General features: G+C 44.9%; 1 protein-coding gene across 1 annotated transcript in view; it reads right to left on the bottom strand.

The window, feature by feature from the left end:
- Positions 1-2174: 2174 nt before the first annotated feature.
- Positions 2175-16508, bottom strand: part of LOC115137487 (15-hydroxyprostaglandin dehydrogenase [NAD(+)]) — a 44888-nt gene continuing 30554 nt past the window's right edge. The window contains exons 5-7 of the mRNA XM_029673811.2: positions 5698-5774; positions 4301-4464; positions 2175-3125 (exon numbers count right to left, since the gene is read on the bottom strand). Coding sequence (XP_029529671.1) covers positions 3002-3125; positions 4301-4464; positions 5698-5774 — 365 coding nt within the window. The 3' untranslated portion in view covers positions 2175-3001. The remainder of the gene's footprint in view (positions 3126-4300; positions 4465-5697; positions 5775-16508) is intronic.

The raw sequence follows: 16508 nt of genomic DNA, 5'->3' as shown, positions 1-16508 counted from the left end.
TAATCAGGGCAAGGTGTCTGGTAACATGTCCGAATATAAACAATGCAGCTATTCCCTCCGCAAGGCTATTAAACAAGCTAAGCGTCAGTACAGGGACAAAGTGGAATCTCAATTCAATGGCTCAGACACAAGAGGCATGTGGCAGGGTCTACAGTCAATCACGGACTACAAGAATAAACCCAGCCCAGTCACGGACCAGGATGTCTTGCTCCCAGGCAGACTAAATAACTTTTTGCCCGCTTTGAGGACAATACAGTGCCACTGACACGGCCTGCAACGAAAACATGCGGTCTCTCCTTCACTGCAGCCGAGGTGAGTAAGACATTTAAACGTGTTAACCCTCGCAAGGCTGCAGGCCCAGAACGGCATCCCCAGCCGCGCCCTCAGAGCATGCGCAGACCAGCTGGCCGGTGTGTTTACGGACATATTCAATCAATCCCTATACCAGTCTGCTGTTCCCACATGCTTCAAGAGGGCCACCATTGTTCCTGTTCCCAAGAAAGCTAAGGTAACTGAGCTAAACGACTACCGCCCGTAGCACTCACTTCCGTCATCATGAAGTGCTTTGAGAGACTAGTCAAGGACCATATCACCTCCACCCTACCTGACACCCTAGACCCACTCCAATTTGCTTACCGCCCAAATAGGTCCACAGACGATGCAATCTCAACCACACTGCACACTGCCCTAACCCACCTGGACAAGAGGAATACCTATGTGAGAATGCTGTTCATCGACTACAGCTCGGCATTCAACACCATAGTACCCTCAAGCTCGTCATCAAGCTCGAGACCCTGGGTCTCGACCCGCCCTGTGCAACTGGGTACTGGACTTCCTGACGGGCCGCCCCCAGGTGGTGAGGGTAGGCAACAACATCTCCTCCCGCTGATCCTCAACACGGGGCCCCACAAGGGTGCGTTCTGAGCCCTCTCCTGTACTCCCTGTTCACCCACGACTGCGTGGCCACGCACGCCTCCAACTCAATCATCAAGTTTGCGGACGACACAACAGTGGTAGGCTTGATTACCAACAACGACGAGACGGCCTACAGGGGAGGAGGTGAGGGCCCTCGGAGTGTGGTGTCAGGAAAATAACCTCACACTCAACGTCAACAAAACTAAGGAGATGATTGTGGACTTCAGGAAACAGCAGAGGAACACCCCCTATCCACATCGATGGAACAGTAGTGGAGAGGGTAGCAAGTTTTAAGTTCCTCGGCATACACATCACAGACAAACTGAATTGGTCCACTCACACTGACAGCGTCGTGAAGAAGGCGCAGCAGCGCCTCTTCAACCTCAGGAGGCTGAAGAAATTCGGCTTGTCACCAAAAGCACTCACGAACTTCTACAGATGCACAACTTCTACTGGTACGGCAACTGCTCCGCCCTCAACCGTAAGGCTCTCCAGAGGGTAGTGAGGTCTGCACAACGCATCACCGGGGGCAAACTACCTGCCCTCCAGGACACCTACACCACCCGATGTTACAGGAAGGCCATAAAGATCATCAAGGACATCAACCACCCGAACCACTGCCTGTTCACCCCGCTATCATCCAGAAGGCGAGGTCAGTACAGGTGCATCAAAGCTGGGACTGAGAGACTGAAAAACAGCTTCTATCTCAAGGCTATCAGACTGTTAAACAGCCACCATTGAGTGGCTGCTGCCAACACACTGTCATTGACACTGACCCAACTCCAGCCACTTTAATAATGGGAATTGATGGGAAATGATGTAAATATATCACTAGCCACTTTAAACAATGCTACCATATATAATGTTACTTACCCTACATTATTCATCTCATATGCATACGTATATACTGTACTCTACATCATCGACTGCATCCTTATGTAATACATGTATCACTAGCCACTTTAACTATGCCACTTTGTTTACTTTGTCTACATACTCATCTCATATGTATATACTGTTCGATACCATCTACTGTATGCTGCTCTGTACCATCACTCACTCATATAATGTACATATTCTTTATCCCCTAACACTGTGTATAAGACAGTAGTTTTAGAATTGTTAGTTAGATTACTTGTTGGTTATCACTGCATTGTCGGAACTAGAAGCACAAGCATTTCGCTACACTCGCATTAACATCTGCTAACCATGTGTATGTGACAAATAAAATTTGATTTGATTTGATTTGAACAAGGGAATGAGAAGAGGAAAGGAGTCAAAGTTTATTGTCTGACAACCAACAAAAATACAATTTTCACATATTCTATGATAATAAAGTATGCTATTGTATCATAAATAAACTACAGTTATTTGGTAGAATAATTTGTGATAAAATGTCCATTTCATAATTGGGTAATACGATTTTTTTTAGCCGACTCGTTAAATAAATAAAATAAATACAGCAGTCAATGTGTACCAAGTCTCTCATACTAGTCAAATCAACTGGAGGATTCTATGATGAGGAAAACAAGTCTCTCATAGTAGACAAATCAACTGGAGGATTATATGATGAGGGAAACAAGTCTCTCATAGTAGTCAAATCAACTGGAGGATTATATGATGAGGGAAACAAGTCTCTCATACTAGTCAAATCAACTGGAGGATTCTATGATGAGGAAAACAAGTCTCTCATAGTAGTCAAATCAACTGGAGGATTATATGATGAGGAAAACAAGTCTCTCATAGTAGTCAAATCAACTGGAGGATTATATGATGAGGGAAACAAGTCTCTCATACTAGTCAAATCAACTGGAGGATTCTATGATGAGAGAAACCCAAAAACTAAACCCTCTTTGTCTACCTTTGTTCACACCTATTAAGTAAGACTACTGGAATCTTGGTTACATCCAATACAAATAGAGGTCCCATTAAATGACTATTCTAATTCCTAATTCAATGGGCCTACATTTCAACCAATTCCATAGACACATGGGTTTACTTTCTGAATGACTCCATACTCCGACCACTTTATGTTCCTTTGTCTGGGTGGGTGACAGAAGTCCGACGGTATTCCGCGTTGTTCCTCTCAAGCGGACAGGGGCTCGTAGGTGTGGAAGTGGATCCCTTTAGAGCAGGTGATCTTCATCACGGCGCCGTTTAGACCGGTATCAGTTATCAGGCGCAACACTCCCTCTGCGATCAGCGACGGTCTGGGGATAGAGATTGAGAGATAGAGAGAAAACAGGGTCGTGTTAGGTAGGGAACACAGTGTCCAGATAGTTCCTCCCTGGTTCATTCGGTTGTCTTCCGCCTGGTTCATTCGGTTGTTTCCCGCCTGGTGTCTAATGAACACGACCCAGGAAAGAGAGGCCATGATCATACATTCTCTTTCAATTCCTGAAGGTTTTTATGGATTGAATTGGAGTGGCTAACAATTTAGGTTGTAAAATGCTCTCATGATTTTATCAGAGAATTCCTGAAACATGATGTAACTTAATTCAACAATTTCCTGGCTGAAAGAGATACAAGATTAACATTTAAAAAGGCTTCTTTTTGACGCTGTAGCCAACAGATTTATCACATCACCTTGCCCCAGGCCAAACAGCTTGGACAAGGTATTGCGAAATACTGTACTTTAAAAGCAGCTGAGCTGGTAGATGTAAGCATTCAAGACTGAAGTGCATTCTGATATAAATAACAAAACTTGGCCTGCATATGATTTTAAGTGCATCTTATCTCAAACACACTGTATTTCTCAATATTCGTCTTTGCATGTTTCGGATGCATATTGCAGCAAACTTAATCATTTCAAATAAATGTTGACAAAGTTAGTTAAGTCTTTCCTCAGAATACCCCTCAACATTCGTATCTGTATATCTCCACCGCCGTTTGCTTCTGAAGTAGAAAACCTTATCTGATGTCGTGCAAAGCACTCGAAACACAGTGACATAGAGAGGGGACAAGACACAACCACACCAGGAAGCTTCCAAGGCCCCCTCTCTCCTCTCTCCAGATAAGACAGGGAAACAGAGGAGGGATAACAACCTCCATGGCCTCCCACACATACTATGTGGAGGGAGGATTTAAGAAGGAAATGGACACTGATAAGGGAGGCTTTGCTACTCCAGATACTGTATTACTTGATGTCGTAGAATGGAGTTAGTATTTGGGTGGTTTCGCGGGACCATGTGGGGAGGGTAAGCTGATTCTAGGTCTGTGCTGACTTGTTTAGGTATAACCAACACTTGTATACATTAATCTGAAGCAGTATCCTATATACACCACATAGGTTTCCTGTAAATCTGAGTTATAAAGAAAGTGATAGGTAATGAGTGAAAGATGAGGGAAACGAGGCAACTTCTACACGACATGTATAGGAACTCACTGAAGCACCCCGAACTTGTGCACGCTCCTCTTTAAGTCGTCCTTGAACTTGTCAAACTTGCCCATGTTGTCCTCGTGTTCCACGGAGCGCAGGAGAGGGGTGTCCACGAAGGCAGGGCACAGCGTGTTGATCCTCACACCATAGTTCTCCACCTCGGCTGCATCCTGCGTGGGGAGAGGAAAGGAACACAGACGTGTCAGGGTGTGTGTGTGTGTGGTTGTGAAAGGAGCAACGTGTCAGTGTGTATGTATGTGTTATGTGTGTGTGTGTGTGTGTGAGAAAGATGAGCACAAACATGTCCGAACACGGTCAAGCGTAATCACCCAGGGCAAAGGAATGTGTCTAGGCCAGTGTTTTCCATGCCTTTCCTGGAGTACCCCCAGCCATTCCACATATCACGTATTCTAGTACAACATCTGATTCAACTGGTCAACTAATCATCAAGACCTTCATTACTTAAATCAGGTGTACTGGTTTTGGATGACATACTGTATGTCTATTAAGGTAGTCCAAAGTTTAGTGTTTGTTCCCATATTAATCGCTCACAATGACTACATCAACGATTATCCGTAATCATGGTAGCAGCCACGTTAATGTAGGAGTCTTTAGAAACATATTCGATTCTTATTTACAATAAAAGTGACTCGAAAAATATTGGGCACAAAATAACCTGAAACACAACCCAAACAAAATAGCAAATGCATCCATTACATTTTTTGAGTCACAAGCTTGATGTAGTCATTGCATGCTAGGAATATGGGACCAATTTTTTTTGTACTTTTACCTCTTTTTCTACCCAATTTCATGATATCTAAATTGGTAGTTACAGTCTTGTCCCATCGCTACGACTCCCATATGGACTCAGGAGAGGCGAATGTCGAGAGTCATGCCTCCTCCAAAACATGACCCTGCCAAGCTTCACTGCTTCTTGCCACACTGCTCACTTAACCCGGAAGCCAGCCGCACCAATATGTCAGAGGAAACACCATACAAATGGCGACTGTGCATGCGCCCGACCAACCTCAAGGAGTCGCTAGAGCGCGATGGGACAAGGACATTCCTGGCCGGCCAAACCCTCCCCTAACCGGACGACGCTGGGCCAATTGTGCGCCGCCTCATTGGTATCCCGGTCACGGCCGGCTGTGACACAGCCTGGGATCAAACCCAGGTCTGTAGTGACGCCTCAAGCACTGTGACAAGCCAATTGGTAGGCTATACTTTTGACTGCTTTAATACACATAAGTGAATTTGACAGTCTGCACTTTAACCCCATAGTCATTGATTTAAAATCCAAAAGAAGAATAAAGTGTTTCACTGTCCCAATAATTACGGAGGGCACTGTATGTGGAACGGCTAGGTGTACTCGAGGAGAGGTTTGGGGGGGTATTAGAACTCACCGCTATGGCTCTGGAGAAGCCTATCACCCCGTGCTTTGTGGCCGTGTACACTGGCTGGTAGGGGGAATGAAGGAAAGCTGAAAAGAAAGAAAGAAGAATAAACAAAGTTCACAGTCATGATAACTCACCAACATACTCCACATGGTACCCATTTAAATCTCAGGCGTTTTTCATTGACGGCGCTTATCAACAATGCAATCACTCTAAAGGCATTGTTACAGAGGTTACTTTTCCTCTGTGTGTGTGTGTGTGTGTGTGTGTGTGTGTGTGTGTGTGTGTGTGTGTGTGTAAGCACACTATAGTGGAATCTACCGGTTTTTACTGAGATCTCATATTGCTTGCTAGAAATTAATGAGTACTGTAACTCATTCTCTATGCCTTTCCCGTCATGGAAAATCCGGATCTTCCAAGGAAAAATATTACCCCCTATTTTGACTTAATTCAAACATGAAAAAGCTGTGTGTTTGTGTGTGTTGGGCCGGCCGCCAAGTTATGTTTAAACCAGAACAATCTCCAGAACATTGCATTTCAGGAGAACTCGCTTCCCTCCAAATAATGGGGCTCAACTTCCTTTTATGGACACATAAAACCTTCACCTTGTGAAGATCAATCATTAGTTTTCCCCTTTAAAAAAGGATAGAGCCAGGGCAAACCTTAAGAGAAACCTGTTGTATGGAGTACTGCAAGGCACTTTGTTTCTGAAACCTCTCAACACCTTTGTATAAGAGAACAAAGGTGAAATTAGATGGGGAAAAAATCCCTCTGGGAACATAGTCAAATCAAAGGGAATTGAGCTCAAAGAGAATGTTTACATGCATTCTTAAACAAATGTGTGCTTAGTAGAACCATATAGTGTTTTTCAGTTTTTCTGAACCCTTTTTGGTGCTAGGTAGAACCCTTTTCAGAGGGTCTACCATGTAGGTTTCTTCATAGAACACCTTGTATATGGTTCTACTAAGAACCATTTTATTATATAAAGGTTATTCTTAGAACCCTCCATGAATGGAGGCCTTTAAAATCAAATTATTTATGAAGAGATCTGTCTATGGTAAGGCCACTTGTTGACGGGCTTAGTTAAACCCTATCACAGTGGTGTTAGGAAACCCTTGGTTTACAGGCCACGTCAGGCCTGCAAGTCACATTATTCTGGCTCGCAAAGTGATGTGTAATTGCTATTGGAATCGAGCCAGAGTTACGATATCCAACGAGTGGAATTGTTTAAATCAACCGCAACCTGCATTCAAAGAAATTGCCAGGGTAGGGAAGATCAGATCCTTGATTTAGTCTCAGTATTCAAACTGGAGCAAGCATCTCAGTAACACAAGTCCAACTACTAACAGATTTATTTCTTTTTTTTAACTAAACCAATGTTATTTATCTTTGTGTAGCATAAAATGTATCACCCAATCAATGGGTACAGTTGAAGTCAGAAGTTTACATACACTTAGGTTGGAGTCATTAAAACTCGTTTTTCAACCACTCCACAATTTTTTTGTTAACAAACTATTGTTTATTGGTTAGGACATCTACTTTGTGCCTGACACAAGTCATTTTTCCAACAATTGTTTACAGACAGATTATTTCACTTATCATTCACTGTATCACAATTCCAGTGGGTCAGAAGTTTACATACACTAAATTGACTGTGCCTTCAAACAGCTTGGAAAATTCCAGACAATTATGTCATGGCTTTAGAAGCTTCTGATAGGCTAATTGACATCATTTGAGTCAATTGGAGGTGTACCTGTGGATGTATTTCAAGGCATAACTTCAAACTCATTACCCCTTTGCTTGACATCATGGGAAAATCAAAAGAAATCAGCCAAGACCTCAGAAAAAAAATTGTTGACCTCCACAAGTCTGGTTCATTCTTGGGAGCAATTTCCAAATGCCTAAATGTACCATTTTCATCTGTACAAACAATAGTACGCAAGTATAAACACCATGGGACCAGGCAGCCGTCATTCCACTCAGGAAGGAGACGGGTTCTGTCTCCTATAGATTAATGTACTTTGGTGCGAAAAGTGCAAATCAATCCCAGAACAACAGCAAAGGACCTTGTGAAGATGCTGGTGGAAACAGGTACAAAAGTATCTATATCCACAGTAAAACTAGTCCTATATCGACATAACCTGAAATGCCGCTCAGCAAGGAAGAAGCCACTGCTCCAAAACTGCCATAAAAAAGCCAGACTACGGATTGAATGTACTTTGGGGACAATGATCGTACTTTTTGGAGAAATGTCCTCTAGTCTGATGAAACAAAAATATAACTTTTTGGCCATAATGACCATCGTGGCAGCATCATGTTGTGGGGGTGCTTTGCTGCAGGAGGGACTGGTGCACTTCACAAAATAGATGGCATCATGATGAAAGAAAATTATGTGGATATATTTAAGCAACATCTCAAGACATCAGTCAGGAAGTTAAAGCTTGGTCGCAAATGGGTCTTCCAAATGGACAATGACCCCAAGCAAACTTCCAAAGTTGTGGCAAAATGGCTTAAGGACAACAAAGTCAAGGTATTGGAGTGGCCATCACAAAGCTCTGACCTCAACCCTATAGAAAATGTGTGGGCAGAACTGAAAAAGCATGTGCGAGCAAGGAGGCCTACAAACCTGACTCAGTTACACCAGCTCTGTCAGGAGGAATGGGCCAAAATTCACCCAATGTATTGTGGGAAGCTTGTGGAAGGCTACCCGAAACATTTGACCTAAGTTAAACAATTTGAAGGAAATACTACCAGTTGTGAAAAATTGAGTTTAAATGTATTTGGCTAAGGTGTATGTAATCTTCCGACCTCTACTGTATATGCAAAAAAACACATTAAAACAAACCATTCTGAAAATCACCCTGCATTAGTGCATGCTGGGAAATATGATTTATGGTTGAACATAGAACCCTTCTGTTAAAATGAGAATAACTATGAGAACTCCCAAACCACCCATGTGTTCCCACTGAATGTCAGTCCTGTAGGAGAGGGCATAAATATGATAGCTGGAATTGTACAGGAAACATTGTATTAAGTCTTGACTTCAAATCTTATTGCTACTTCAGCTAAAAAACAGTCACAAAAAAGTGACAAGGAGGAAAGGGATCTATAGGAGTTACAGGTTTGCTGCTGGGACACACAGGAAGCAAAGTATGTGCAATACATGACAATATGGGTTAATTTATCATAAAACACAACCAACCGTTATCTTGCAGTTTCAGGCATACTTGTACTTCCCCTTATGCCTAAGCAGCTCGAACAGAGTGCTGATAACATAACATGTCAGACTGCTCTTCCCTTATTTGGAACCACAGTGAATGATATACAGCCCGTCTTAATTGGTTATTACTGTCATGTTATGTCTTGTCCCTGTGCTTTCTCTTCTCTTCGTTTCCCCCTGCTGGTCGTATTAGGTTACTATCTTTCTCTCTCTCTTTCGTTCCGTTCCTGCTCCCAGCTGTTCCCCATTCTCCTAACGACCTCGTTTACTCTCTCTCTCACCTGTCTCCTCTTTTGCCCTCTGATTATGTCTCTATTTCTCTCTCTGTTTCTGCTTCCGTCCTTGTCGGATTCTTGTTTGCTTTGCCCTTGTCCCGTCCTGTCGTTATCTGCCTCTTCATTAGATGCTGCGTGTGAGCAGGTGTCTCTGTCCTCTACGGCCCGCACCTACCCAGAGGGACCTGCAGTCTGTTGCCGCTAGCCCTGCAATTCTCCTCTACTACTAGAAGGAGGACTCCCCTGCAAAGATAGAGGATTTATGTTTTCCCTGTTTGGACATCTCCTGTAAAGATTGAGGATTTATGTTTTCCCTGTTGGGGCATTAAAAGACTGTTTCTGTTGAATCGCTGTTGGGTCCTCACTCACCTGCATAACAGAAGAATCCGACCAAGAATGGACCCAGCGACTTCGGATCCTCTCTACTCAGCCGTCGAGATCCAGGGAGCGATGCTAGGCAGACACGAGCAGGAATTGTCTGCTGCTCAACATGCCGTTGAGACCCTGGCCGCCCAAGTCTCCGACCTCTCGAAACATATTCACAATCTCCGCCTCGATCCACCGGCTACTTCCAGGGCTTCCGAGTCTCCGCCCAGAATTAATAACCCACCGTGTTACTCTGGGGAGCCCACTGAATGCCGCTCGTTCATCACCCAGTGTGATATTGTGTTCTCTCTCCAGCCCAACACGTACTCCAGGGGTACAGCTCGTATCGCCTACGTCATATCTCTCCTTACTGGACGGGCTCGTGAGTGGGGCACGGCAATCTGGGAGGCAAGGGCTGAGTGTACTAACCAGTATCAGAACTTTAAGGAGGAGATGATACGGGTTTTTGATCGTTCAGTTTTTGGGAAAGAAGCTTCCAGGGCCTTGTCTTCCCTATGTCAAGGTAATCGATCCATAACGGACTACTCTATAGAGTTTCGCACTCTTGCTGCCTCCAGTGACTGGAACGAGCGTTGCTCACTCGTTTTCTGGAGGGTCTCCACGCGGAGGTAAAGGATGAGATTCTCTCCCGGGAGGTTCCTTCCAGCGTGGATTCTTTGATTGAACTCGCTATTCGCATAGAATGACGGGTAGATCTTCGTCACCGAGCTCGTGGAAGAGAGCTCGCGTTATCCGTTTCCCCCCTCTCCGCATCACTACCATCTTCCTCTACTGGCTCAGGTGCTGAGCCCATGCAGCTGGGGGGTATTCGCATCTCGACTAAGGAGAGGGAACGGAGAATCACCAACCGCCTCTGTCTCTATTGCGGTTCCGCTGGTCATTTGTCATTTCATGTCCAGTAAAGGCCTGAGCTCATCAGTAAGCGGAGGGCTACTGGTGAGCGCTTCTACTCAGGTCTCTCCTTCAAGATCCTGTACTACCTTGTCGGTCCATCTACGCTGGACCGGTTCGGCAGCTTCCTGCAGTGCCTTGATAGACTCTGGGGCGGAGGGTTGTTTTATGGACGAAGCCTGGGCTCGGGAACATGACATTCCTCTCAGACAGTTAGGGAGCCCACGGCCATGTTCGCCTTGGATGGTAGTCCTCTCCCCAGGATTCAGCGTGAAACGCTACCTTTAACCCTCACTGTCTCTGGTAATCATAGCGAAACCATTTCTTTTTTGATTTTTCGTTCACCTTTTACACCTGTTGTTTTGGGCCATCCCTGGCTAGTGTGTCATAATCCTTCTATTAATTGGTCTAGTAATTCTATCCTCTCCTGGAACGTCTCTTGTCATGTGAAATGTTTAATGTCTGCTATCCCTCCTGTTTCTTCTGCCCCCTCTTCACAGGAGGAGCCTGGTGATTTGACAGGGGTGCCGGAGGAATATCATGATCTGCGCACGGTCTTCAGTCGGTCCAGGGCCACCTCCCTTCCTCCTCACCGGTCGTATGATTGTAGTATAGATCTCCTTCCGGGTACCACTCCCCGGGGTAGACTATACTCTCTGTCGGCTCCCGAACGTAAGGCTCTCGAAGATTATTTGTCTGTAGCTCTCGCGCCGGTACCGTAGTCCCTTCCTCCTCTCCCGCCGGAGCAGGGGTTTTTTTGTTAAGAAAAAGGACGGGACCCTGCGTCCCTGCGTGGATTATCGAGGGCTGAATGACATAACGGTTAAGAATCGTTATCCGCTTCCCCTTATGTCTTCAGCCTTCGAGATCCTGCAGGGAGCCAGGTTTTTCACTAAGTTGGACCTTCGTAACGCTTACCATCTCGTGCGTATCAGGGAGGGGGACGAGTGGAAAACGGCGTTTAACACTCCGTTAGGGCACTTTGAATACCGGGTTCTGCCGTTCGGTCTCGCTAACGCTCCAGCTGTCTTTCAGGCATTAGTGAATGATGTACTGAGAGACATGCTGAACATCTTTGTTTTCGTTTACCTTGACGATATCCTGATTTTTTCACCGTCACTCCAGATTCATGTTCAGCACGTTCGACGTGTCCTCCAGCGCCTTTTAGAGAATTGTCTTTATGTGAAGGCTGAGAAGTGCGCTTTTCATGTCTCCTCCGTCACATTTCTCGGTTCTGTTATTTCCGCTGAAGGCATTCAGATGGATTCCGCTAAGGTCAAGCTGTCAGTGATTGGCCCGTCCCTAAGTCACGTGTCGAGCTGCAGCGCTTTCTCGGTTTCGCGAATTTCTATCGTCGTTTCATTCGTAATTTCGGTCAGGTGGCAGCTCCTCTCACAGCCCTTACTTCTGTCAAGACGTGCTTTAAGTGGTCCGTTTCCGCCCAGGGAGCTTTTGATCTCCTCAAGAAGCGTTTTACATCCGCTCCTATCCTTGTTACACCTGACGTCTCTAGACAGTTCATTGTCGAGGTTGACGCGTCAGAGGTGGGCGTGGGAGCCATTCTGTCCCAGCGCTCCCAATCTGACGATAAGGTCCATCCTTGCGCGTATTTTTCTCATCGCCTGTCGCCGTCGGAACGTAACTATGATGTGGGAAACCGCGAACTGCTCGCCATCCGCTTAGCCCTAGGCGAATGGCGACAGTGGTTGGAGGGGGCGACCGTTCCTTTTGTCGTTTGGACTGACCATAAGAACCTTGAGTACATCCGTTCTGCCAAACGACTTAATGCGCGTCAGGCTCGTTGGGCGCTGTTTTTCGCTCGTTTCGAGTTCGTTATTTCTTATCGTCCGGGCTCTAAGAACACCAAGCCTGATGCTTTGTCCCGTCTCTTCAGTTCTTCAGTAGCCTCCACCGACCCCGGGGATTCTCCCTGAGGGGCGTGTTGTCGGGTTGACTGTCTGGGGAATTGAGAGGCAGGTAAAGCAAGCACTCACTCACACTCCGTCGCCGCGCTTGTCCTAGGAACCTTCTTTTCGTTCCCGTTCCTACTCGTCTGGCCGTTCTTCAGTGGGCTCACTCTGCCAAGTTAGCCGGCCATCCCGGCGTTCGGGGTACGCTTGCTTCTATTCGCCAGCGTTTCTGGTGGCCCACTCAGGAGCGTGACACGCGTCGTTTCGTGGCTGCTTGTTCGGACTGCGCGCAGACTAAGTCCGGTAACTCTCCTCCTGCCGGTCGTCTCAGACCGCTTTCCATTCCCTCTCGACCGTGGTCTCACATCGCCTTAGACTTTATTACCGGTCTTCCTTCGTCAGCGGGGAAGACTGTTATTCTAACGGTTGTCGATAGGTTCTCTAAGGCGGCTCATTTTATTCCCCTCGCTAAGCTTCCTTCTGCTAAAGAGACGGCACAAATCATCATTGAGAATGTTTTCAGAATTCATGGCCTTCCGTCAGATGCCGTTTCGGACAGGGGTCCGCAATTCACGTCTCAATTTTGGAGGGAGTTTTGCCGTTTGATTGGGGCTTCCGTCAGTCTCTCTTCCGGTTTTCACCCCCAGTCTAACGGTCAAGCAGAACGGGCCAATCAGACGATTGGTCGCATCTTACGCAGTCTTTCCTTTCGAAACCCTGCGTCTTGGGCAGAACAGCTCCCCTGGGCAGAATACGCTCACAACTCGCTTCCTTCGTCTGCGACCGGGCTATCTCCTTTTCAGAGTAGCCTCGGGTACCAGCCTCCTCTGTTCTCGTCCCAGCTCGCCGAGTCCAGCGTCCCCTCCGCTCAGGCTTTTGTTCAACGTTGTGAGCGCACCTGGAAGAGGGTCAGGTCTGCACTTTGCCGTTATAGGGCGCAGACTGTGAGAGCCGCTAATAAGCGTAGGACTAAGAGTCCTAGGTATTGTCGCGGTCAGAGAGTATGGCTCTCCACTCGTAACCTTCCCCTTACGACAGCTTCTCGCAAGTTGACCCCGCGGTTCATTGGTCCGTTCCGTATTTCTCAGGTCGTTAATCCTGTCGCAGTGCGACTTCTTCTTCCGCGACATCTTCGTCGCGTCCACCCGGTCTTCCATGTCTCCTGTGTCAAGCCTTTTATTCGCGCCCCGTTCGTCTCTCCCCCCGTCCTTGTCGAGGCGCACCTATCTACAGGGTCAGGAAGATTATGGACATGCGTCCTCGGGGCCGTGGTCATCAGTACCTAGTGGATTGGGAGGGTTACGGTCCTGAGGAAAGGAGTTGGGTTCCATCTCGGGACGTGCTGGACCGTTCACTGATCGATGATTTCCTCCGTTGCCGCCAGGTTTCCTCCTCGAGTGCGCCAGGAGGCGCTCGGTGAGTGGGGGGGTACTGTCATGTTATGTCTTGTCCCTGTGCTTTCTCTTCTCTTCGTTTCCCCCTGCTGGTCGTATTAGGTTACTATCTTTCTCTCTCTCTTTCGTTCCGTTCCTGCTCCCAGCTGTTCCCCATTCTCCTAACGACCTCGTTTACTCTCTCTCACCTGTCTCCTCTTTTGCCCTCTGATTATGTCTCTATTTCTCTCTCTGTTTCTGCTTCTGTCCTTGTCGGATTCTTGTTTGCTTTGCCCTTGTCCCGTCCTGTCGTTATCTGCCTCTTCATTAGATGCTGCGTGTGAGCAGGTGTCTCTGTCCTCTACGGCCCGCACCTATCCAGAGGGACCTGCAGTCTGTTGCCGCTAGCCCTGCAATTCTCCTCTACTACTAGAAGGAGGACTCCCCTGCAAAGATAGAGGATTTATGTTTTCCCTGTTTGGACATCTCCTGTAAAGATTGAGGATTTATGTTTTCCCTGTTGGGACATTAAAAGACTGTTTCTGTTGAATCGCTGTTGGGTCCTCACTCACCTGCATAACAATTACAGTATAATACTGAACCAAATGCTTTCACCTTTTACCCGTGTGGGAATTGGCCTATATGGATAGGGCTAATTTGAAATGTTTCTTAGAGAAGAAGTATGAAAATGCATAAGCATTTTAGAAATGGTTAATGAACAGTTTGGCGGTAATAGGAAAATGATTAGACCAAAGGTGAGGACACAACAGTTCACCTGACACAAGACTGAATCCAAACATTACACTGTTGATGTTATGTGCACTTTACATGTCGTGTACTTTGCCACTTTTGTTGAAAACGAAATGTGAAAATACTCTGGATACATTCAGTAACATGATAAGGCTATTCCTGTAAAATGTGGGGTAGGTGCAACACAAGACAAACATTACAAAGGTTTGAATGAGAAGATTAACTGGTGTCTCCAAGTGGCCACACACCTCTCCAAAGTGTGCACAGTTCCTAAGCAATTTCAATGCACTTTTATGACTCAAAAGAAACGTTTTCAAATATAAAAGGTACCTTTTGTGAGCTCTCCTAGCTGTGCCATTGAGGAACAAGCTCACTTGTCATTATTTAGTTTGGAACACAGCCCTGAATCCCCGCCATAACACAATTGGGTGATTCTGCAACTTCGGGCACTTTGGCCATGCAAGATTTCAGAAATTAAAATGTATTGAAAAAAACATTTGACCTGTATTATAATTGTCTTTGATTTGTCTAGAAATAATATCTGATAAATCGCTGTGATCGTACTATTCAGGAATTTATATATTTTTGTCATTTGTCTCAGACAGCCATTAAACATCCATTTTAGTTGAACATGAAATATTATACAATTAATTTATAACACATTTCTTATACATTTGTCTCGTATTGAACATTATTTTAAGTGCTTTTTAAGGTTTTCCTAAAATTAATAATTCAACACAACGCCTGAATGTATGGACTTGCCTTTGTGACAACTGAAAATATTTATTTATCATAACAAAATAAGACATTTCCAGCCAACCATTTTGTGAGATTATGATAACAACCATATGATTTCCCTATCTTAAACAATTAGATCAATATAAGTTACACATAATATACTAATTTCCCTAAAAAATATGGGTGTGGTGGAAATGACAAGGTGTGGTGGAAATAACATCTATGTAAAAAAAAAGAAAATGTAAGAAAACAATATTTTATTGCAACCATTTTGAACAACAACCATTGTTAAGCATTAAGATTCCAGAGTTCACAGACATAGAAACTAAAGAGAGGAATTTGCCCTCAGTGGTGGAAATGACACCCCTACCAAAGGACAGGTATATTTTGTATAAATAACAATATAAAGGGCATACTCACCTCACATATTGATATAGATTTGATTTATTTGACTCTTTCTCTAGAAGATAACATGAATAATTACACATTATGTAATGTTTTCTCGTAGAAAAACATAATGGAAGCTCAAAAGTCTGGGTCAGGGACAAGGGCAAAACAGTGAAATTGAGGTATAAAATGCATCTGAGAAATAGCTAAAGTACTAGATTGAGAGGTGTTAAAAAAAATCTGGGATGATGGTAGTGTGAACTTAACATACAAAGAAAAAAACATATCAAAAAATAAATTTAAAAAATCACAAAAATTGACCCTGAGGACCATAGAAGTTCCTGTAGTTGCAGAATCACCCAATTACTGTTGTTGTTTACGCAATCCAAAACCGGTCCATTATAAATCGCAATCAAGGTCAGGTGGGCATGAACTGAAAGCTTGTTCCATTGCCAACATAACTAGCTGTTATAAAATACGATCTTACAATGTTAGGCTTTCACAAGGAAATTCAGAAAAAACGATCGTAATTTAGGTGCATTCAGGTGCGTGTGATGCGTCATTTTTTTCTCTCACAATAAACAAACATAGGCTCATTCTGTTCAGAAGACCCCAGGATATGACGACATGTCATCTTGCAACTGTACATCATACATAGTGATCATAAACGTTGATTTGGAAAGGTGAATTGCACATCTGGACTCACAGGTGTGTGGCTTCCTTGTATGACATCAAAGCGGTATTTATTATAATCCTCAACATCTCATCTTTCAAAATACATCCAGTCCTCTTAATTTACAGCAGTTCCCCTCACCTGGACAACAAAAGATGTGCAAAAGTTGCCCAATTACTGGAAGGGATAGCGACAAATTTTTGTTGCGAGTGGTGC

The sequence above is a fragment of the Oncorhynchus nerka genome, linkage group LG11 (assembly GCF_034236695.1).
Source record: "Oncorhynchus nerka isolate Pitt River linkage group LG11, Oner_Uvic_2.0, whole genome shotgun sequence".
Classification (NCBI taxonomy): domain Eukaryota; kingdom Metazoa; phylum Chordata; class Actinopteri; order Salmoniformes; family Salmonidae; genus Oncorhynchus; species Oncorhynchus nerka.
The sequence above is the reverse complement of the archived record's forward strand: the minus strand, read 5'-3'. Positions and strand labels throughout refer to the sequence as shown.